General features: G+C 37.0%; 1 protein-coding gene across 5 annotated transcripts in view; it reads left to right on the plus strand.

Annotated features, from left to right (window-relative positions):
• phkb (phosphorylase kinase, beta) overlaps positions 1–24,141 on the plus strand; it is a 63,319-nt gene extending 39,178 nt beyond the window's left edge. For 4 of the 5 annotated variants that reach the window (XM_066713706.1, XM_066713710.1, XM_066713708.1 and 1 more), the window contains 15 exons: positions 3,387–3,470; positions 3,977–4,081; positions 4,488–4,570; positions 9,539–9,629; positions 10,063–10,124; positions 10,251–10,413; positions 10,867–10,948; positions 11,592–11,649; positions 15,150–15,240; positions 16,383–16,585; positions 18,168–18,302; positions 18,691–18,820; positions 22,377–22,484; positions 22,791–22,931; positions 23,423–24,141. In XM_066713706.1, the coding sequence (XP_066569803.1) occupies positions 3,387–3,470; positions 3,977–4,081; positions 4,488–4,570; positions 9,539–9,629; positions 10,063–10,124; positions 10,251–10,413; positions 10,867–10,948; positions 11,592–11,649; positions 15,150–15,240; positions 16,383–16,585; positions 18,168–18,302; positions 18,691–18,820; positions 22,377–22,484; positions 22,791–22,931; positions 23,423–23,560 (1,674 nt within the window). In that variant the 3' untranslated portion in view covers positions 23,561–24,141. Of the gene's footprint in view, positions 1–3,386; positions 3,471–3,976; positions 4,082–4,487; positions 4,571–9,538; positions 9,630–10,062; positions 10,125–10,250; positions 10,414–10,866; positions 10,949–11,591; positions 11,650–11,942; positions 12,034–15,149; positions 15,241–16,382; positions 16,586–18,167; positions 18,303–18,690; positions 18,821–22,376; positions 22,485–22,790; positions 22,932–23,422 lie in introns of all 5 variants that reach the window. The other variant, XM_066713707.1, reaches the window with a different exon arrangement.

Raw genomic sequence — 24,141 nt, forward strand, 5'->3', positions numbered from 1 at the left:
CACAAGCTTACCAAAATTGGACAGTTGAAGACTGGAAAAATGTTGCCTGGTCTGATGAGTCTCGATTTCTGTTGAGACATTCAGATGGTAGAATCAGAATTTGGCGTAAACAGAATGAGAACATGGATCCATCATGCCTTGTTACCACTGTGCAGGCTGGTGGTGGTGGTGTAATGGTGTGGGGGATGTTTTCTTGGCACACTTTAGGCCCCTTAGTGCCAATTGGGCATTGTTTAAATGCCACGGCCTACCTGAGCATTGTTTCTGACCATGTCCATCCCTTTATGACCACCATGTACCCATCCTCTGATGGCTACTTCCAGCAGGATAATGCACCATGTCACAAAGGTCGAATCATTTCAAATTGGTTTCTTGAACATGACAATGAGTTCACTGTACTAAACTGGCCCCCACAGTCACCAGATCTCAACCCAATAGAGCATCTTTGGGATGTGGTGGAACGGGAGCTTCGTGCCCTGGATGTGCATCCCACAAATCTCCATCAACTGCAAGATGCTATCCTATCAATATGGGCCAACATTTCTAAAGAATGCTTTCAGCACCTTGTTGAATCAATGCCACGTAGAATTAAGGCAGTTCTGAAGGCGAAAGGGGGTCAAACACAGTATTAGTATGGTGTTCCTAATAATCCTTTAGGTGAGTGTACAACATCACTTTAAGTTGTTTTACAGTTATTATTTTGATTAAATGTACATTGGCTGGAACATCATCTACAGTCTGTAGAGAAGTATTTGAATGAATCCAGTCAATTAGCTCTACATATGGAAATGTAAGGGGTTTCAGAATTTCTCAACAGACACCAGTCAAAATGTTACGCGTACCACATACATACAGGTTAATGCCGAGTTCTCTACTCACATGAAAGAAAGAAAGACTTTGAGGAAGAGACCTGTTTTGTGTTCCTCAGAGATGGTAATATAATTACAAATACAATTAATATATGTATGAGTTTATTTATTACTTTTTTGTTCGTGACTTTCATGTCTTATGTGGCTTGAAACTAGTGATGATAGTATAATTCGCAAGATTACTATGAGTTTCAATATATGATTAAGAAAAAAACTGATACAAATATCAAGTATGGAAATAAAACTCTTATTGCATCCAGCTATTACCAGTTGCAAGCTCTTTTCTATGAGCTAGCACCTGAACCTTTTTCAAGTTTTATTTACTTCTGTAGTAAAACTGTGTACACTGATGCAGGGATTTCTATATATTTATCATCTTTGTTTCTTCTATGCATGTGTGCTTTTTGTCATAGCCTGCAGCTTTTAAAAACCTGGAATGGTTGAATGGCTATGCAATGGGAGTCTTGTTTCTATCCCTGTACAAATCCAAATTTTATAGTCTGGCAGCCTGTATAGGAAACACAGAAATTACAAATAGTATTGTGTTGTACAGGTGGCTTAGCTGTAGGTTATATTCTCATTCAAAGCAGCAAACCGTGACTGCAATTTTCTGACTGTAGTTTCTGAATTGCAATGCAGGTTGTTTGTTAATGTAAGCAGGTGTACCTCAGGTTTTTAACCTTCTTTGTTATAGCATTTCTCCATTTCATGAGTATTCAGTATTTTGGTAGATATTAATTAGTTCTGTGCTTCCTCATACATAATAGAAAAATAGATTAGATAGATATATAAAACTGTTTCTCCACTTGTTTTTGCTTTCTCACCACAATTTGTAAACCTATTTGACAAGAGAATGCTCCCATGTCATGGGTCATTTGCATTTTGCAGTGTCTGTGTATAATTACCCAGACATGTTCAACTCACTTTGCATTATTCTTTCTTTGGGTGGGGGGGTAGTATTCACCACATACTTGTCAATAAATTCTTGTGCAGCTGTCGTGTTGTTGATTGTCCAAAGCTCGGTTATGCAATCCATGATGATTCACAAGTTTTATAGCATTGTTTCGTGTATTCTTTGTACTGTTAATAGTTGATATGAAGACAATAGTCCAGTTTTCATATGGGAACATTTTCATATGAAGTGACAATGTCCTTACACATTTGAAAGAAAATAAAGTTAGTGCTGTTTGTGACCAAAATTAACAACTGTACAGAAAGACGGGGTAAATCTCAATTTTAAGTGATATTGAACAGCAATTCTTTAAATCCACTTTCATTTCCAATTGGGAGCCCTTCTCATTCCAGACAACCTTGAGAGTATATCTGGGATGTATCTCGCACAAAACACTAGGAAATCAATATGAGATCTATAATAGCTGAAACACTATTTATTATTCACACCTTTCCTACACCATACTGTTTAATAAAACATTTGCCAGGTATATAATATCTTGTTATGGAAACTTTGCAACAATATACAGTATGTTCATTTCATAGCTTGATGTAAATGTGTGGATTCGAAATAGAACACAGATGGAAACTAATGCCTTCTTTGGCTGATTTGTGTGTGTTCCAGTTTCTCATGCAGTATAAAGTGTTATAAAATCAATTGCGAGCTGCCTTTTCTGCCTCTGATCCTATTGAACACCTTTTGGCAAGTTCACCCCATGTGGCACAGAGCTCTTTGCAAATCGGTATTGATTCTTAACCTTCAAGGAGTGCGGATATGAGCCTCTCACTTTTGAACCTTCATTTATTTCAACGATGAGACAGGCAATTCCTTGAGGTGAACTAGGAAGTGTACTGCTTTAATATCAGAATGCCCACTAGTGATTCAGAAAGTTTTCACCCCTTATGATAGAATCCCAGTCATTGATTTCAGTCTTTCAAAATAATTTATACCAGATAAGCATTTATTTCCATAATAGCTTAATTAATTCCCATTGTAAATGCCTGAAAGCATTATATATTCTTCCAAGACTAACGGATTCTCTTCAAATGTGTGTCGGGGCAAAGCACGAATTCTGAGAAAATTGCAGAGCTGCAGCTTACACACTGGGGATATGGCAGGAAAGACGAATGCAATAATCAGAGGGCTGCAGTTGTCTTTCTCTTTGTAGTCAAAGCTTGAATACCCTTTAAAGTATTGGTAAATGAATAAGTGAAGACTAGGTGTTCTCAGTTCATCCAAACTGCATCTGATAGCAGGTGAGGTGCAACATCACAAAGCTGCCCTCGGTTCATCATCTGAAGCTTCTTTAATGCCATTCATTTGATCTGCAATTAGCCTTAGCATATAGTTAGGCAAAACAGTGTAACTTCAACCATATCTTTTTGAGAGAGAGAGAATGAGAAAAGCAGGGGTGGAAAAAGCATAAAAAGTCTTGAGCACTGGTCCTGGTATGATGTTTATTAACTTAATTATACCTACCTTTTTCTAATAGTATATACTGCTTTAAGAAGTGAAATCAAATACTTGAGAATAAAACTTTGACCTCAGTGTGCTTCTGTTTCCAGGCATATCGTCATCTGGCTGTGAACAAAAAGCTGGGGTTGAGTGGACGACCGGAGCGACCAGTTGGATGCATCGGTACATCCAAGGTGTGTGGTTTGAAATCTTAAAAACCCTTTTAAATAGACATTTGCATTCTCTTTCCCCATTGTAATCTTTTGTTTTGTTTTTCATAACACAAATGTCACAGTGGTTACTATAGACCTATAGGTCATGCTTTATTTAAACCCCTTCTAAGGAGTCTTCATAAGACCTTCATAAAAATGACAGTTTCTCTTCTGTAGAGGTCATCGCAATACAGCAGAATATACCTGCTTACATCTCTAAAAGACCAAAAAAGAAGCAATAAAGCCACATAAAGAAATAATGAGTCTAAACTCTTTCCAAGATGATAATTTAGTAGATTTCCGTTTCTCTGTTTAAATATCAGGGAGAAGTCTGTCAAAAAGCATCACAGCTATAACTCCATGTGTGTGTTCATCAGAATCCATTTTTTGTTTTATTTGCTGTCACTAAGATGCATATGTCTTTCACTTGGAGTCATTTATCTTGCTTTACAGGCCTGGCTAATGTTTTGTCTTCTTTCTTCACAAAGATTTATCGAATTCTGGGGAAGACAGTGGTTTGCTACCCAATTGTCTTTGATTTAAGTGACTTCTACTTGTCCCAGGATGTCATGTTGCTGATTGATGACATCAAGGTAAGCCTAAGAAAATGTTGATACATTTTTCAAATCTGTCAAAAGAAGAATAGGAGAAAAACACCTGGACTTACCAGGTGTAGTTGCAAAGTTTTATAACACCTGAACGTCTAGATGGGGAAAATTTATATAGCAAGTAATTTTTCAGTGCATGAAAAGCAATTACTTAAAAAAAAATATATATATGTCAATGATAATATCAAAATGCAAAAGGAAATACTTTTGAGATGATAAATGGACTTTAGCATTGTTTTTGACTGCATGTAGACCTAGGCATGTTTTTTTATGATTGCTTTTTCAATTTGACTTGAAATAATTTATTCTAAGATCCAACATATCCTTTCTCTTCCCCTTTCCTGACATGATGAATATGATTTTGTGAAATATTTTTACATGTGGTTTTTAGAATGCATTGCAGTTCATCAAGCAATACTGGAAAATGCAGGGACGACCTCTGTTCTGTGTACTGATTCGCGAAGACAATATCCGGTAAGGCAGCATCCAGTAAGGTGTAGTTATCACACCCATGGCAATTATCTAAAGAGACCATTGTTTTGTGAATTTAGGGCAGGATTAAATAAAAAATGTTCGCAACAACATTGTGTGTTAGCTGGGTTATGTGCAGTGAAGCTGATTTAAAAACAAAATGTGACGCACCGGCTACAAAACTCATAGTGGTTAAATTTATAATTGAAAGAAACTAGCAACTAAAAATAAGCCGCAACTTTTCATTAGAAATCAGCTGTTTCCACCGCTATGTTGGAGTTTCTATGTGAATGCAAGTCTCCTGTGACACCTGAATTCATCAATAACATCCACATCAAATCGTTTGAGGTTCTTATGTATAGGTGCGCTGTCCATAAAGTTTTTCATCTGTCATAGTGGAGCGCAAATATGTTTTCAGCACACTGAACATAACTTGTAATATGAACACATAAGTGGCATAACCTCCAAATAAATAAGTACAGTGTTAAGCCGCCTCCTTCAACATATATACATGATTGGCCTAGTGGGTGTATCACAGTATTTGGGGTCCCCTGAATGCCTGAGGTGGCGGTTCGAATCACAAGCAGGGAGCTCCGTCAGCATTTTTTCAAAATTTCCATGGCACTGTGCCCCTCCTAAATATGCCACTGCTGGACATGCTGTTTTGAATTAAACACCTATTGCAATTTTATTATCGTCACTTGAAACTGAACAGTGATGTGTACATCGGTACATATTTGTAATATCAGTCGATGCCATCCACTGTAATAGGCAATAAGTACAAACTTTATGCTCGGTGTCTCATGGTACAGTATTTACCCAGCTAACACACAACGTTGTGGCAACAATTTGTGTTAGCAGGGTCCTGATAGTAGACCCTGCAGTGCAGCACGCCTGCACTCGTCATATTCTCTCTAAAGATTGTGTGAACTGTGGCCACACTGGCAAAAGATGTATGCATGAACCAGTGATCAATGTTTACACATACATGTTAAATATATGATTGTGTTACACAGCTATATTTACATTTGTGCCATTGTCTAAGTTGCATATCCATATAAAAATACTCTGTACAGTAGACCTTGTAATATGCCCCGGTTGGTGTGGTGGCAACACGACGGCACGTGTCTGCTTCGTGTAGTGTGTGTTTGTCAATGAAACAGTGCACAACAGTACAGTGGAAAACATAGTTATCAGTTCCACTTTGTATTCTGTGCCTGGGATAAAGCTACATTTATTTATGTATTTATTTATGTAATCCACCCAATGTGCAAAGCACAAACCTCATACACTGGATGTGTTGGCTTGCAATTTAGGCAACCATATATGCCTATACAATATTCCATAAATATCATCTAGACGTCTCCATATGCTTTACTTATTCGTGTAAATATTCATAATGGCAATTCAACTGTTTACGCTATAGCCGCAGATAGCAGTGTCATTTGATGCAGTGTTCGTCGCCTTTAATCCCATATTAGAGAGAGATGCATTAATTATTGAAAACCTACAGATTTGTCTGAACTTCGATTACAAAATGCATACATTAGATACACATGAAATCTGCGGTGAGTGCGTTACTGGATGGCCTTCTATGGTACAGATACACTGTAATAAAGTAGGCTTACACGGATTTCTAAGCTGCATCTGGTTGTGAGTTACAACAGTGAATGCTCAACTCGAGAACTGCTGTTATGCTGATATAATTTAACAAGAATATGTATGTTAACCTAATATAAACACATTCTGTCTGGGATAACATTTGCCCTACTGTTGGATATACCCCGTCTGGAATAAGCTGTTTGTCCACTGGTGAGTGTATTTTCTATTTTAAAGTTGAAAGGGACGCAGCTTATCTTGTCTGTTTCATGTAAAACATAAACGAATGTCGAATGTATCATACATGGAGACATCCCACTTAGGATATAGGCTTGATATATATCATGATGTAGTGAGTACGAGTGAGGTTTAATATTTACGATAGTTGGCACTACTCCCACGAAAGATGTTAAGAAGGAAACCATTTTCAATACATACGTTTTCAGAAGAAAGAACAAATTCAAGAGGAGAATAAATGAACGAGTGAATTATATACAGTGAGGGGAAAAAAGTATTTGATCCCCTGCTGATTTTGTACGTTTGCCCACTGACAAAGAAATAATCAGTCTATAATTTTAATGGTAGGTGTATTTTAACAGTGAGAGGCAATAACAACAAAAAAATCCAGAAAAATGCATTTCAAAAAAGTTATAAATTGATTTGCATGTTAATGAGGGAAATAAGTATTTGACCCCTTCGACTTAGTACTTGGTGGCAAAACCCTTGTTGGCAATCGCAGAGGTCAGACGTTTCTTGTAGTTGGCCACCAGGTTTGCACACATCTCAGGAGGGATTTTGTCCCACTCCTCTTTGCAGATCCTCTCCAAGTCATTAAGGTTTCGAGGCTGACGTTTGGCAACTCGAACCTTCAGCTCCCTCCACAGATTTTCTATGGGATTAAGGTCTGGAGACTGGCTAGGCCACTCCAGGACCTTAATGTGCTTCTTCTTGAGCCACTCCTTTGTTGCCTTGGCTGTGTGTTTTGGGTCATTGTCATGCTGGAATACCCATCCACGACCCATTTTCAATGCCCTGGCTGAGGGAAGGAGGTTCTCCCCCAAGATTTGACGGTACATGGCCCCGTCCATCGTCCCTTTGATGCGGTGCAGTTGTCCTGTCCCCTTAGCAGAAAAACACCTCCAAAGCATAATGTTTCCACCTCCATGTTTGACGGTGGGGATGGTGTTCTTGGGGTCATTTCTCCTCCTCCAAACACGGCCAGTTGAGTTGATGCCAAAGAGCTCGATCTTGGTCTCATCTGACCACAACACTTTCACCCAGTTCTCCTCTGAATCATTCAGATGTTCATTGGCAAACTTCAGACGGGCCTGTACATGTGCTTTCTTGAGCAGGGGGACCTTGCGGGCGCTGCAGGATTTCAGTCCTTCATGGCGTAGTGTGTAACCAATTGTTTTCTTGGTGACTATGGTCCCAGCTGCCTTGAGATCATTAACAAGATCCTCCCGTGTAGTTCTGGGCTGATTCCTCACCGTTCTCATGATCATTGAAACTCCACGAGGTGAGATCTTGCATGGAGCCCCAGACCGAGGGAGACTGACAGTTATTTTGTGTTTCTTCCATTTGCGAATAATCGCACCAACTGTTGTCATCTTCTCACCAAGCTGCTTGGCGATGGTCTTGTAGCCCATTCCAGCCTTGTGTAGGTCTACAATCTTGTCCCTGACATCCTTGGACAGCTCTTTGGTCTTGGCCATGGTGGAGAGTTTGGAATCTGATTGATTGATTGCTTCTGTGGACAGGTGTCTTTTATACAGGTAACGAGCTGAGATTAGGAGCACTCCCTTTAAGAGAGTGCTCCTAATCTCAGCTCGTTACCTGTATAAAAGACACCTGGGAGCCAGAAATCTTGCTGATTGATAGGGGATCAAATACTTATTTCCCTCATTAACATGCAAATCAATTTATAACTTTTTTGGATCTTTTGTTGTTATTCTGTCTCTCACTGTTAAAATACACCTACCATTCAAATTATAGACTGATCATTTCTTTGTCAGTGGGCAAACGTACAAAATCAGCAGGGGATCAAATACTTTTTTCACCTCACTGTAAATAATACATGAACAAATATGTAAAAAACAGAACCGAAATGAATACTGACACATTGCTGAACAAAACAATATAAAATGACATTCAATATCAACATATTTTCTCTCTGTGCATGAACAATAGGCAACATTTAGTTTGTGTGTGTGTCGGGTGCAACATGTACTATTGTGACGCACACTGTACAGCTGTATCATAGTTACTGTAGCAATGAGCAGTTATTTCCACTGGACACACAGAGCCGCAGAGGCTGTGAATAAACCCGGAGCTGTGCCTGCGCAAACCTGTACCAGACGGGCTTTCTTTCCACTTTGTCTTAACAGCGAAAGGCTTTAGAAGTTGTCTAAAATTAGAGGAGCTGCGAGAGCATTGTCAGGTTATTTTCTTGCAGATTTGCTTGATTTAATACAGCGAAAATGGGACCACTCCCACTGTGTTGTTGGGCGGGACTAAATACATCTTTAACCAGCCGCTAATAGCAAAGCACATAACTGTACATCATGGGGTTGACATTATAAATTTGAAGAGATTAGCATCTAACTAAACATGAAACCATGACTGAGTACAGTGGTGTAGTTTTCTAGTGGGGGCTGTGTGAAAGTTGTGTTTTATTCCCTCTCATTGTGCAAGAAAAGAGCTGCAAGAAGGCCATTTTCCGATTTTAAATCCTGTTAGATTGAATACCAATAAATACCAGCATGATTTCCATTCGCAGACATGCTGCTAATGCTTCTGTGAGCAACTCGCAGCGCCAACATTTTTGATTTAATCCTGCCCTTAGTTTCAAGGAGATCCAAAACATATATATATATATGATAACACAACAGAACAGGAGTTCTATATATGTACAATATTTAAGTTTTATGTATTTGTTTGCATAATTTGGTATTTTAATGGAGAGTGTTTATGTTTATAATGTTATTTATGATAGCATGTGTATGGTTATAATGTAGTATTTAGAGGTCAGTCAGTATGTGTCTTTCAGAGAGAGGCATTAGTTTGCATATATCTTGATTTATGAAATTCTAAAACATGCTTTTAGCCCTTCAGGCAAAAACATATTAGCTTGTATATTGCCAATTTGTAAATATAGCAGGGAATAGCATGTTAAAGAAAACTAGTGTTAAATATATATATTTTTTTCTCCCTCAGGCTAGCATTGAATCTAAGATGAACATAGAAAGAAAATGGATTTTACAGAACTTTGTGCAGTTAGAAAAACTAATTAAAAGACTTTCCTAGCTACAAGGTACAATTCGCTTACCAGCTCCTGTCTAACACAATTGTGCTAATATTTTAATCATTTAGGGGTAGTAGATTCAATCCTGTGTTAGACATGCTGGCATCTTTCAAGAAGGGAAATGTTGGAGACGTGAAGGTTCATGTGGACAGACTTCAGGTAATATAAATACATTAATAAAGGTTTTTTTTTTAAATCTTGTAACCATGTGTATTATTGGAGTAAGAACCCACAAAAGTTCTGCCCCAGATTTAGTATATTTCTTCAGTTCATTGTTCAGTTAAATTCCTAATTCCAGCCAGGCATTTTAAGAACCTTTTTATTTATTTATTTTTATTGACTGAGGACAGCTATCTGCTTTCTGTTAAATAACATATTTTCAGAAATGTCAGTTGTAAGAACAGTGAATATTCACTTTTATTTGATTTACAGAAAGCAATATGGGTTAAGAAATTAATTATAATTTTAGCGTTCTTTGGATTGCTCTGATTTTGACTTGCTGGCTAGTAACATGGTCATGTGTGGATCTGGCTTCTTTCTGTGATTTATTGCAGTGACTTAAGTTAATGTGAGTTCAATATAAATCTTTCAGACTTTGATATCCGGAGCGATTGTGGAACAGCTGGACTTTCTTCGCTTAAATGAAGAAGAGGAGTAGGGAAATCTGTTTCTGTTAATTCCTTTATTTAATTTGATTTATCCTTTTCCTCAAATTAATGGAAAAACCATCATCCAAATCTCCCCCTTTAATGACTCTCTCTCTCGCTTTTCTATTTGTAGAATTCCTGAATTCAAGAGCTTTGAAGAGCTGGAACTTCCTAAACATTCGAAAGTGAAGAGACAATCCAGCACTCCTAATGCGTCTGACCTGGAGCAACAGCCTGAGATCAGTATCGATGACTGGAATCAAAAATCCTCATACGAGATTCTTCAAAAAATGAATGTAAGCCCAAGATTTTATTTAAACCCATCTGTGCTCAAATAGCCATATTATTATTATTATTATTATTATTATTATTATTTATTTATTATAATATGCAGGGAGGTGTGTATATTTCAGTCTTCAATTTGCAACTATTAGAATCAAAAAATGGGAAGCAGTGTTTTATTTAATTGTCTTTATATGTATTTAGTTAGTGTCTTTGTTTTTGTATATATAACTTTCAGCAGAAAATTTGTGCATTTTTTCTCACTTTAATTAACATTTCTGTGATCACCAAAGGGATGGAGTGCAGTATTTAGACAGAGATATGAATTAGAATTGACATGGGGCTTAGTGGTGTTATCTGATTTGAATAGGTGTAAAGATCATAATTACAAAGTTTAGAAGAAAGATGAGCATTATTTGTATGTTTTTGCATGGCTATCCTGACTCTTGGTTTCTGGTTTCTCTTAGGATTGTAACTGCCTTGCAAGCCAAGCTCTTCTTGCCAGTATTCTTCTGAAACGGGAAGGCCCTGATTTCTACATGAAAGATGGTGCGTGATACATCGTCCGTTTCTGTTTAGCTATAAGCTGTTTAGAAGATTGTCAAGCCATGTCAAGTCTATACATTAATCCATATAGCTTTCTTCATCTAAGAGATTGATTCAACTAGGTTACTTCTGTGTTTAAAATCAGTGGACAAGTAAAGAGTAAGTCAGCCATTTAACCATCAACACGTGCTATAAATAATGTCCACTTTTACCGTGGAATAAGTCTAATCATAAAAAGAGGTTACCAAATGCAGCTTATGTAAAACTACTGACATTACTATGTCAGTTGTGTTATACGCTTAGATTTCCATTGGTAAATCATCTCTGAATAAATGCTCAATCTACTTTTGTTGAGCTACGCATACTGCTTACAGTTAATGGATATTTGAGTTTTAATTGCGAGGCAGCATGAACACATTACAGAGAAGATAAGGTAACCGCAATAGCTATTTATTCATAGTATTGTATTGTTTTATTATTTATTGTTCCTGGAAAGTATATATTAATTATAGAAAATTTCTGGTTACAAATTTTTGCTTTTGTGCATCCAAGCCTCTGTACCCAAGGAAGGTTCTGTTAATTATGTGAGACAATAATGAACTACACAATCTGTACAATAGTATGTTTTCTTCTTGTTGTTTGAAAGGAACCCTAATGGATGAATTGGAGCGAATCTATAGAAGAGCTGGAAGCAGAAAACTTTGGTCAGAATCTGTTTTTTAAAAATGATTGTATTTTCTTCTTTGGGTTCATTATTAGATCTGCATTATTATTATTATGATCATTATCTTGTTTTGTTTGGGCCTAAATTAATTCCCTCTAAAGTTATTCCTCATGAGTTCAAAATAATAGTATCAATTCAGCCCAGCATTTTTATTTTGAATAATGGTATAAACTTAACATTCTCTTGTCCCTTTTTTGTGTGTTTTTCCTGTTTGTTTAACATGTAACCTACCTGTAATTTTCATCTGAAAACAAAACTACATCAAAAACCTAGGCTGGCTGTACGTTATGCTGCCACATTTACAGAGAAGTTTGCCAACTCTATAGCTCCACACATTACCACTTTGGTCGTACATGGCAAACAGGTAATAGATTGTGTTCTTGAGGTACTGATGCATGTTATGTAATTGCATAACAGTAGAGTTCAGTGATGCTTATTGCTACTATTAACACCTCCACAGCTGTGTTTTCTTGTGGTATCTGTTTCTGGCAGTTGAGATTTTTGGAGAAGTTCCACAGCGTCATTATACATTGGCTTTGAGATTGTGATGCACAGTACATCTTAAAATCTCACTGAGGGGTGCTTTATGTTCATCTAACTATGTTGAAATGGTTCATAATCGTTTACTTTAAAACATAAACGTATGTAGTTTAGATATTATTTTCTTAAAAGAAAATGTAAAAAAAAAACAGAACCTTAATTGCCATGCTTGCAGCTTAGTGGTTTTATCTGCACTGAAATACAATTGTGGGTTTTTAGCATATGTCTGTTGCTATTTCCATATAGGAATTCATCAATTAAGTATGACACGCAATTTGCAGTCACTCTCCCGAATAATGTAATCCTGAATTAGTGAACATTAAAAAATCTTGCAGTTTGAACCTAATGTTAAAAATTAATTGCCTGAGTCTGAAAACAAATTGCAGGTGCAGGACCTGAATGCACAAAAGTCATTATGTTTAATTCTGTACCAAAGCTTGAAATGGAATGGGAGTCTTACTGTTTCGCAGGGCAGAAATTCATGAATTTTATTTATATATACATGCGTACATACATACATATACTGAACAAAAATATAAACGAAACATGTAAAGTGTTGATCCCATGTTTCATAAGCTGAAATGAAAGAACCCAGCAATATTCTACATGCACAAAAAGCTTATTTCTCTCAAATTCTTTGTACAAATGTGTTTCCATCCATGTTAGTGTGCATATCTCCTTTTCTAAGATAATCCATCCACCTGACAGGTGTGCAGTGCCTGGGCCCCACTTACAAAAAAATTAAATATATAAAACAAAACAGTTCCTGTACATTGCAAAATGTATAAACCGCATCTTATTGTAGGTTTCATGGATAACAATGCACACTTCACTTAAGTGGTGGATGCTAATAACATGAGTAAACAAAGCAGTAACATTACATGTATGCCGAGTCATCAAGGTCATACGGTAGTGATTGCGGATGAGAATTGCAAAGTTCAGCCAGTGGGAGAGGCAATAACAGTTTATGGGTTGTGATATAATTGTTGTTTTTGGCATTGCAGCTTCATTACTTCGTATTTACCTTATATCTACCATAATGTATTATTTTCATATAGATACAAGGCACCTTGGTAGATCATTTACAATTGATTGTTTATAGGTTTACGATAATGTAACATAATTTGTATTTTTTTTATAGTGGACCGCATTCTGGCAAATCACAGTTTATTGTTATTTATTGTTTTAATATGGTTTCTCACGATTATTGGTGCTCAATAATTGCAGTAACTCGAAATCTGAATTGTATCATTGACTGTATTGTGATGTCAGCTTCACTTGTAACTTTTTGTGCGAAATTTAACGACTGGGGTGCAAATACATATTGTTACACGTGTTCATAGGTCTTTTCGTGCCCCACCAGTTCATAAACCACCGGCCACCACTTCCAGTTGTGGCATATCAAGAAGCTAGTTAAACAGCACAATCATTACACAGGTGCACCTTATGCTGCGGACCATAAGTACATTTACACTGCCATTTCTGATCCGGATCAAATGCATCGGAACATTTGATCACGATCAGTGGTGTTGCGTTTACACTGCCATTTGATCAGAATCAACTTTCAGCCACCACAGGGGCCCTGGCATGCACACTAGCACGCAAGTCCAATCTTCATTATATGCATATATTAAATTACTAATTTATAACAAGGCTATATCAAAAACTGTAGTTTTATCTTGTTGCAAAGTAAAACCAACGCACTTGCATATTATTCACAAACGAATCATTGAAAATAAAAATACAATTATATATTTTTCCTAACATAAAATAACAAGCCATTTAGTGTTAGTTTTAATAATATTTTATTTATAACACAGCAGTAGGGAAGTGTTCTCCTATCTGCTCCACTGATTCTGACCCCATCTCTAAAAGATGCTGGAACCTTAGCCAGTTGAGCGTTTACATGTCCAGGATCAAATGCAACAGATCTCCCTGAGAGGTATATTTGACCTGATTGCCATTTAATCAGAAATGGCAGTATAATTGCGTCTCATAAAAGGCCACACTAAAATGTGCAGTTTTGTTACACAACACAATGCCACAGATGTCTCAAGTGTTGTGGGAGCGTGCAACTGGCATGCCGACTGCAGGAATGTCAACCAGAGCTGCTGCCAAAGAAGTGAATGTTCATTTCTCTACCATAAGCCGCCTCCAACGTCATTTTAGAGAATTTGGCAGTACATCCAACCGGCCCCACAACCGCAGACCACGTGTAACCACGCTAGCCCAGGACCCCACATCTGGCTTCTTCACCCGCGGGATCGTCTGAGATCAGCCACCCAGACAGCTAATGAAACTGTGCATTTGCACAACCTAAGAATTTCTGCACAAACTGTCAGAAACCTTCTCAAGGAGGCTCATCTGCATGCTCATCATCCTCACCAGGGTCTTGACCTGACTGCAGCTCTGGTGGACATTCCTGCAGTCAGCATGCCATTTGAATTGCACGTTCCCTCAAGACTTGACTTGAATTTATTTCAATAGACTGATTTCCTTATATGAACTGTAACTCGGTAAAATCTTTGAAATGTTTGCATATTGCATTTATATTTTTGTTCAGTATGCATACATACATACACGCATACATACATAGTTTTTTTTCTAATTATATGTTATTAATAGCACAAACGCGTTTCTCTACAAGATTGCATTTGGGTGGAGGGTGGTTTATCTAAGAAATAGGATTTTTTCTCTTTTGTCTAGAAGGGACAATATGTGGTCAATGGTTAATAATATACTTCCTATTGAATAAGCACAGTTATTAGCCAAGATAACCCTCTTTACAAAGTATAGTCATGAAATCAGATTGTGCACTTTATTTACCATGAATAAAGTATTTCTACACTTGATAAACCTTGCCATGTAAAATGTACACTGGTACAATGGTGGTTAGATTTTTTTTTTTTCATAGTATTACCCTGTTTTTCTGTTCACCAGGTCTGTTGTACGAATAGCTGCCAGTCTGTTAGGTAAACTAGTGGACAGCCTTGCCCCATCTATTACTAATGTTTTAGTGCAGGGCAAGCAGGTAAGTTGAAATCAATTTTAACAAAAACAACAAAATTATTGTTTAAAAATTAATTATATATTGTTTTTTTAAATGAAGCAGTTCTTTTCATGTTCACGGAGTACTTAAATGTGGAATAAATAAAATGAAGTACTTCACAACTGGAGTTTAGCATTTGGACGTATAATTGTGAAATTAAGGTTTTAGTTCCATATTAAATACTTATTCACTGCATGTCTGTGTGTTTTCACTGCTTTTATTTCCATCAGTAACAATGTATTTGCTATGTGTATTAACGCATAGTTAGGCTGTTAACTGTGTTTAAAAAATATTATTCTGTGGCTAGACAGCAATTCATTAACCCATTAACCCTCATTTGAACTTGTACGTTATTAACTTATTCTGCCTTCCTGGACTGATTTGAACTGCCTTGTTCCTGGTATTCCCTTGTACTGTCATTGCGTGATGATGTTCACATTAAATGCTCCCCTAGCCTCTAAGCTTCATAGTGCTGCTGCCCTTAAGTTTAAGGGATAGTGATCATGCCCAGAGACAGAATTACCTCAATGCGAATCTGCTTTTTTAAAGTAATACCAGTCACAGTTTTGACGGAGGTTCAAATTATGTGAGGGTGTGAATATTTTGTGTGTTTTTATGCAATTTTATTCACTTGTCAGATAGACTATGTAGAAGCCATTACATAATGCCAGAATCTCGGTGCTGAGTGTCGGAATTTGACTACTATGGTGTATTTTAGACCATAGCACTTAAAAACATTTAATTATACTCTATACTTATAATAACCAATATAATATCTTAGGGGAGCTGTATTCAAAAAATTTAAAATTTAGCAAACTAATTTATTTTTTATTTTTTATCAGTTTCCTGATAACACAGCACTTGAGACCATAATGTCTCCTAAAACCCATAAGCATACATCATCTTAAACTTCTTAATAACCAGAGCTTATTATTGTATTAATGTACTGTACTGGATATCCCCCCATATCTGGTTCTGAACTAGCGATCTGGGTGGCACTGAAAAGTAATGAACTGATAATGTATTTCAATAATTGTAGCTCACACATTGTATTAGTTTGAATTGCAAAATTATATGCAACAAGGTTTATAATACTTCAGGAGAGACCTTTTTGTTGATACCAGGTAACGCTAGGAACTTTCGGCCATGATGAGGAGGTGATTTCTAACCCTCTCTCCCCTGGAGTCATTAAAGGCATCATCTACAGCAAGTGCAGCCCACACGGGGAGAGAGATGCAGTCCTTCAGCAAGAGCTTGTCATCCACATTGGCTGGATCATCTCCAACTCCCCCGAGCTCTTCAGCGGCATGCTAAAAATACGAATTGGGTATGAGATCAGTTCGACCTACTGGGATGGCTTTCATTTTCATTTCATCTTCGTATTTGAATGGAAAATGTCATGCTTGTACAAATGTTTTTTTTTTTTTTTTATCCCCAATTACTGTGGTTTTGAGATGAACCACTAATAAAATGTGTGTGTGTGTATATGTATATACAGACGTGCTCAAATTTGTTGGTACCCCTCCACAAAAAACGAAGAATGCACAATTTCCTCTGAAATAACTTGAAACTGACAAAAGTAATTGGCGTCCACCATTGTTTATTCCATATTTAATAGAAATCAGACTTTGCTTTTGATTTTGTTTTTCAACATAATATTGTAAATAATAAAACAAATGAAAATGGCATGGACAAAAATTATGGGACCCTCAACCTAATATTTTGTTTCACAACCTAGAGGCAATCACTGCAATCAGATGTTTTCTGTAGCTCTCAATGATACTTCTGCACCTGTTAACAGGTAGTTTGGCCCACTCTTCCTGAGCAATCTGCTCCAGCTGTCTCAGGATTGATAGGTGCCTTCTCCAGACTGCAAGTTTCAGCTCTTTCCATAGATGTTTGATAGGATTCAGATCAGGACTCCTAGAAGGCCACTTCAGAACAGTCCAGTGTTTTTTTCTTATCCATTCTTGGGTGCTTTTATATGTGTTTTGGGTCATTATCCTGTCGGAGGACCCATGACCTGCAACTGAGACGGAGCTTTCTGACACTGGGCAGTACGTTTTGCTCCAGAATGCCTTGATAGTCTTGATTTCATTGTGCCCTGCACAGATTTAAGGCACCCTGTGCCAAGCACAGCAAAGCAGCCCCAAAACATAACCGAGCCTCCTCCATGTTTCACTGTAGGTATGGTGTTCTTTTCTGTGAAAGTTTTATTTTTTCATCTGCAAACAAACCGCAGATGTGACTTGCCAAAAAGTTCTTGTTTTGACTCATCTGTCCAAAGGACATTCTCCCAGAAGGATTGTGGCTTGTCAATATGCATTTTAGCAAATTCCAGTCTGGCTTTTCTTTCAAAAGTGGAGTCCTCCTGGGTCTTCTTCCATGGAGGCCACTTTTGGTCAAAAAGCGACGAATGGTGTGATCAGAAACTCAAGTACCTTCACCTTGGATCTCTTTAGCAGTTATCCTTGGTTCTTTTTCTGCCATTCGCACTGTCCTTCCGTTTAATCTGGAGTCGATTATAAGATTGGAGACGTGTGATAGTAATTAGTTTGGAATATCACTATAATCCAATTATTTATTATATTTTCTAAGGGGCACCAACAAATGTATCCAGGCCATTTTAGAATATCTCTGTAGAATGAGCAATAATTCTCTCTTCACAGCTTTTCACAATAAGCTCTTTTCACGGCTTCTTTGCTTAATTCTATGACATACCAAAGAAATGCAAGTATACATGATACAATAGCTTTTAATTTCATCACTTTTCAGGAGGAATGAAGCATTATCTTTTGAGCATGTCTATATATATATATATATATATATATATATATATAATGTGTGTGTGTGTGTGTAAAAGAGAGGGAGTGCTCATTCTCATATATGATTTATTAATTATGCTGCAGATGGATAATCCATGCCATGAAGCATGAATTGAAGATCAGAGCTGGGGATATGTCAGCTCAAGACCTGTACCAGCTCTCGCCCAGTGAAGTCAAACAGCTGCTTCTGGATGTTCTTCAGCCGCAACAGCAAGGAAGGTGTGCACACCAGCTGTCAGTTAGTAGTAAATTAAATTAAAAATGCATTGTAGAGAAATTATACCACCAAATCTGTATAATAACTGTCCATTTAAGTACAAAATTGTCACGTTTGAGACGAATATTAAATAACTATAGTGTCAGCATCACCACACGTATTTCTTGTTTTCCTCGAGGCTTATCTTAACATTTGTCACATTAATTACATGGTTCAAGTTATCAGTCATGAAGAAATGTATGCACAATCCAAAGCCTATCTTTGTGTATATGTGGCAGCTTTGAGTACAATCAAGGGAAATATTCAATTTCATCTTGAAAAAAAATATTTGCAACCCTGTTCCTTTTCTCCCTCTCATTCATCACTTTTTTGCCAATTTTGTTTTTGAAGGTCCTGGTTGAATAGGCGTCAAATCGATGGCTCTCTCAACAGGACTCCTCTGGGGTTCTATGACCGAGTGTGGCAGATTCTGGAACGGACTCCAAACGGCATTATGGTGGCTGGTACACACCTCCCACAGGTATAACAAATACATAAAGATGCTTATTATAATGTAATTACTCAGTGTCTCCCTATATACTTTGTATATATCAGTCCACTTCAGGGAACCTACAACCCAAGGACAATTTGCCATAGCACTCATCATTGTAAGAGAGGTTTTCAGAGATGTCTTCCCAAGGGGATGCTTATGTAGACAGATTGATTGCACACTTACGGGTTTTTAAAGTAAATAGATTGAATAATAATTATTATCATCATGCTGGTGCTCTTGAAATCATAGCTGTTTAATCCAGACACATTGGGGATTTGCCGCCAATGATGTGGCTTCTTCCTGACAGGTACATTTCAAAGGTCTCTTGAATTCCCAACAGGCAATGCCAAGGTCAACCTGTAAGGGTGTTGTATCTCCCAGGAATATCTGGATAGTTATATAGCTTGATAAATAGTTTGACTGTCATAGATGGATTCTGATTCTCAAAAATACATAATTGAACTGCCCTCGATAAGTACATTTTTCAAAAGGGCATTTGCTGAAGCAGTGTTATTTATCAGCAAATAACTTATTTGACACTATATAAAAGATGCTTGAGTTTTAGTTTTTCTTGAATGCTTCCCTATTTTAATGCAGAGTGAATTATGATTGTGTCTAAGCAGAGCTCAGCAAAAAGTCAAGGTTTATTTGTATGAACCAAGATTCCCAATCTCTGTAGGCAATAAACAAACGTAGGATCCAATCTAAACCCTTTCACGAACAAAAGACAAGTCTGTTTTGTAAAATGAGAATATATAATCTTAAGCAAACCGTATAATTTGCTTGTCGAAAGCTTTTCTGAATACGTATTATAGTTTGATTTTACTGTTTTTTGTTTCTTTGTGAATCTCAAATCCACAAAAAATAAAATACTGTTGCTGGAGCATCTCAGCATTGCTTCTGCAGCAACCTTAATGTAAAGTTGCCCATATGTAATCCCTTTGTAATGAAATGTAATCTCTTTGAGTAATGAAATGTTGGCAGATTTTTTTTTTCCTTATTAGCAAATCCCATGTGGCCCAAGAGATATGCCATAAACAGCAGGCCCTTATCAGTTCAATACTGTTTGGTTGCTAGTTGCAGCAAATTCTTCTAGATGAGAACAAAGATGAGGAATGTATGCAGTTGAAGACAAAAATAAACAAACAATTTACAATAAATAAAAAATCCAATCAATTTCCTTTCATGATAATGTAGGAATTCTCTTTGATTGTGCACTATCAAATATTGTGCACAGCCAAGAACAATAAGGGTATGGTACTTCACATAGTAAGTGCCTGAAATGAAAATGCTTTTTTTTTTTTTTTTGGCATAGCATTTTTACAGCTCATTAGGTTTCTGGGGAGATCTGCTGAAAAGCTTAAAATGGAGTACTCTCACAGTTAGCTATAATTTGGCATTTAACACAATGGGACTGTTTTTTTTTTTATTATTATTTTTTTTTCCTCTTTTCTCTTTTTTCTTTTTCCAGTACTCAACTCACATTAAAATACCCTTTCCTCCTGCAGGCTTTTGTACTCATTCTGTGAAATCTCAAGTGCTAATGTTTCAATTTTGAAAGACATATGCATTAAACCGTTATAAACTCAGGAGCCTTGGGTGTTTATTACCTTCTCCAAAGGCTAAAGGCACAAATGAGTTTCTTAGCCCACTGTTTAAATTGCAGCTATAGCAGAACATAGAAACCTTTCACATGGAATTTATGGATCTGACAAAACTAAATTAGATTGGAAATTTAAGCTTGGCTTGATATAATTTCGGAGCACCAATATTATCGTCCAATACTGGCCTTTTACGTAAATATCTGTATCGGCACATATTCCACTGATAATGCACTGATACATATAAATACATGTTTATTAGGTTTTACAGTCGTTATTATAATTATTTACCATAATTTTTTAACATAGTTCTGGTGCTTTAGTTTTTGCTGGAAGCTTCCGACTCCATGGTGATTCTCATGTGCAGCGGTGCAGTGCACACTACTGAGCGCCATGGTGAAACAAACACACCCACTGAGAAACACAGGGCTTATAAACCACCAAAACATGTGTTTTACTAAAACCCTCATAAGTATTCATAACTATTTTTGAAAGCTGTGCTATATTTGAGTATCCATGGTTTTGATTGTTTTTTTTCTTATCATATACTATGGCATAGAGGTGCATTTTTACTGAAAAGTTCATTAAATCACTTTTCAAATTTCACAAAAGGAATTCAAATAAAGAAAAACAGTAAATGTTCGCTGAAGATGTTGACTGTGTATCAGCAAACAAAATCTCCAAATGACAAGCAAGCTCAAATCCCAGTAAAACATCTAAAGACAATTAGTGAAAAACCCGCCTCAGACAATGTTGGATAAAACAGAAACTATACATTATATTTATAAAGCTATTTCAAATCCTATATCGTGTTTTGGCTGTGATTCCTATTGCAACACGTTTAACATACATATTAAATAAGTGACACTTTCGAGGGCATTTTGAGGGCATTTTTTTTAAACAAATGTAGCTGTGCTGTGCTGCCTGCACTATAACCTGCCCCTGTGTGATCGGATGAGCACTGAGGAAGAATTGTGAACCTGAGAGATCCTGACGTGTGTAAAAGCACTTAACACGATCTTATTATTTGCTCTAATTTATAGAACATGCACATGTTTCTGTTTGTGTGTGAAATTGCTCCTATACCTTGGTCTTTGTTCTAATGTATAGAACATGCATATTTCTATATTTTTCCTTTATTCTACCTTATTCTAATGTATTTAATTTATTTTTACAATGTTTGATTTGTGGTTGTTATTTATGATGAACATTTAAGTTTATTATGTAAAATGTAATACTCCTGCCTTCAATGCATATTTTACACAATTTCTCTGACCAAGAGATTTGAGGGATCCATGCTAGAAAATGTCCAGTTTTGCATGCTAACAAAAAGTAAATATCGGCAGATATATCTGTAATTGGGAAATTTAGTTTCCTAATTATCGGTATCGGACCCACAAAACCTGTATTGGTTGTGCTGTAATCATCCTGCTTATTCCTATTGTATACCTTTCAGATATGCTTAGCTACAGAAGAAATGCTTCAACTTATTGCTGTGAATTCTTGACAAAAGATTGAATTACATAGCAATACTGAAGTGAAACACTGTGTGCTGTGGTTAAAACTGTGCAGTTCAAAAGGGCCCTCAATCGCACTGGTTTACAAGTAAACAAAGAACAGTGTGTTGGCTTGTTGCATCGATTCCTCATATAGAAAACCCCGAGATGAACACTACTTGCCAGCGAAAGGTTGGTTCTCTAAGTTATAGTGCCATGATTAGAACCTGCTAAATAAGGCATTTGAAATGTGTCTTGACATTCAGCATATAAAGGAGAGGGATTAATTGTGTCTGCCTACATTGCTTCCCACATCATCTTCTGTCCTTGGAAGTGAAATGAATAACCTCTAGCCCTTCAATTCCCATCCCCCACCTCGTAAACCACAGAGATCAGAGTGAGCACAGGTGTTTAATCAGTCTGTAACTGTTTCTGTCTCTCCGGCAGCAACCCACGCTGTCAGACATGACTATGTACGAGATGAACTTTTCCTTGTTAGTGGAAGACATGCTGAAGAACATTGTTCAGCCAGAGTACAGGCAGATCATTGTGGAGGTATGACATGTTTTCAGTGCCATTCACTTACCATTTCTCTAATGCACATATGATATAACTTTCCAGTGCATTGTTGCTTCAAGGATAGGGATATTGTTGTTGGAATATATAGTTGGAATAATATAGAGAGAGGCTTGTCTGGTATCTATTGCATTCCATCGCTATTTGCATTACCCTTAGTAAAGATTATTAGCTGATACGTTATACATTTGTAATGGGATAATTTGGACTATATCATTAATCCAGGGCAATGATTTTCAGTTTTGCTATTAATCCTCCACTGGTGGGATATCTCTGTAATTACAGCTGTTGATGGTTTTATCAATTGTTCTGGAGAGAAACCCTGAATTGGAGTTTCAGGACAAAGTGGACCTGGACAAGTTAGTGAAGGAGGCTTTTAATGACTTCCAGAAGGACTGGAGCAAGCTGGAGGGAATGGAGAAGCAGGTGGGTTCACAGTAAGGTTTGGCACAAGCCGTGATTAACCAGAACTGACTTCTAAACCTGTAGCAGGTTTTTTTTGGTGGCAGGGGGGAGTATTTAGCATGCATGTCAAATTTCAGAATGACAGATTCATTAGTATCTGCATGCTGCTTGTAGCATTCTTATTACATCCAGTGATTACTGCTGCAAACGAAAGCGGAAAATTATGAACTTAATGACATTTATTTATTTTATGTGGAAGAGTGCACTTGACAGAGTGAAGAAGGAAAAAAAATCTTCTGAAATGATTTAATTCCCTTAAGAGCACCTCACAGCAGTATTTTAATAATCAGATGACTAACATCAATGAAAAATCTGAGTAAGCTGAGGCAATGAAACACCCTTCTAAGTGTTTGAAGTATCCCCACATGTACAGTATGTTTATTAGTGAAAATATTAGTAAATATCATAATCCTTTATCGTTTCTTCTTGGTCTTGATCCATGTATTCTACAGGATGAAATGACTTCATTCTACAACACCCCCCCGCTTGGCAAAAGAGGGACATCTAGTTACCTGACCAAGGCTGTCATGATTTCTTTGCTGGAGGGTGATGTGAAGCCAAGCAATGATGATCCCTGCTCTGTCAGCTAAAAAAAATATCTACTTGCAGATACTGTATTTGTCAATCAGTTATATAGAGATACCATGAAGTCTAGATTATTCAGTGTGCATAATTAGACCTTTTCAGTCATTCAGCATTACAGTGTTCCAGGAAAGGTAAACCCAGCTTACTTGCAGATGCTGTGTAGAGAGTGAAGAGAGTGTAGAGCGTGAGCTGTAGTGTAACCCTGCTGCTGCTGGTGGCCACATGCATGTGCAGTAATGATCCCTTACGTGCTTCGGATATAAGGGTGCTCATCTCCCATTTTCTCGATGGGGGTTATTTGATCTCCATGTCACCTGTTGCTTGTTTTTATTGGTAGTGGTTCTCAAAAGAAGAAAATCACATTTAACATTATTTAATTTCAGCAACAACCGTAAATTTGCCGTGGATTGCCACAGCGCTGTTGAACTCTGTTTGGGAGGTTGGTTGCTCTTCATGATGCATGAGTACACATCCTAACTTTGCTTCCCTGTTCTAATTATGAATGTCTCTATTTGTACATTGTGTTTACAATGGCCATCTACTCAAAAGTGAAGTGTGTCTGACATATTAAAATATTTGAAGATTG

The sequence above is a fragment of the Amia ocellicauda genome, chromosome 9, assembly GCF_036373705.1.
Source record: "Amia ocellicauda isolate fAmiCal2 chromosome 9, fAmiCal2.hap1, whole genome shotgun sequence".
NCBI classification, from domain to species: domain Eukaryota; kingdom Metazoa; phylum Chordata; class Actinopteri; order Amiiformes; family Amiidae; genus Amia; species Amia ocellicauda.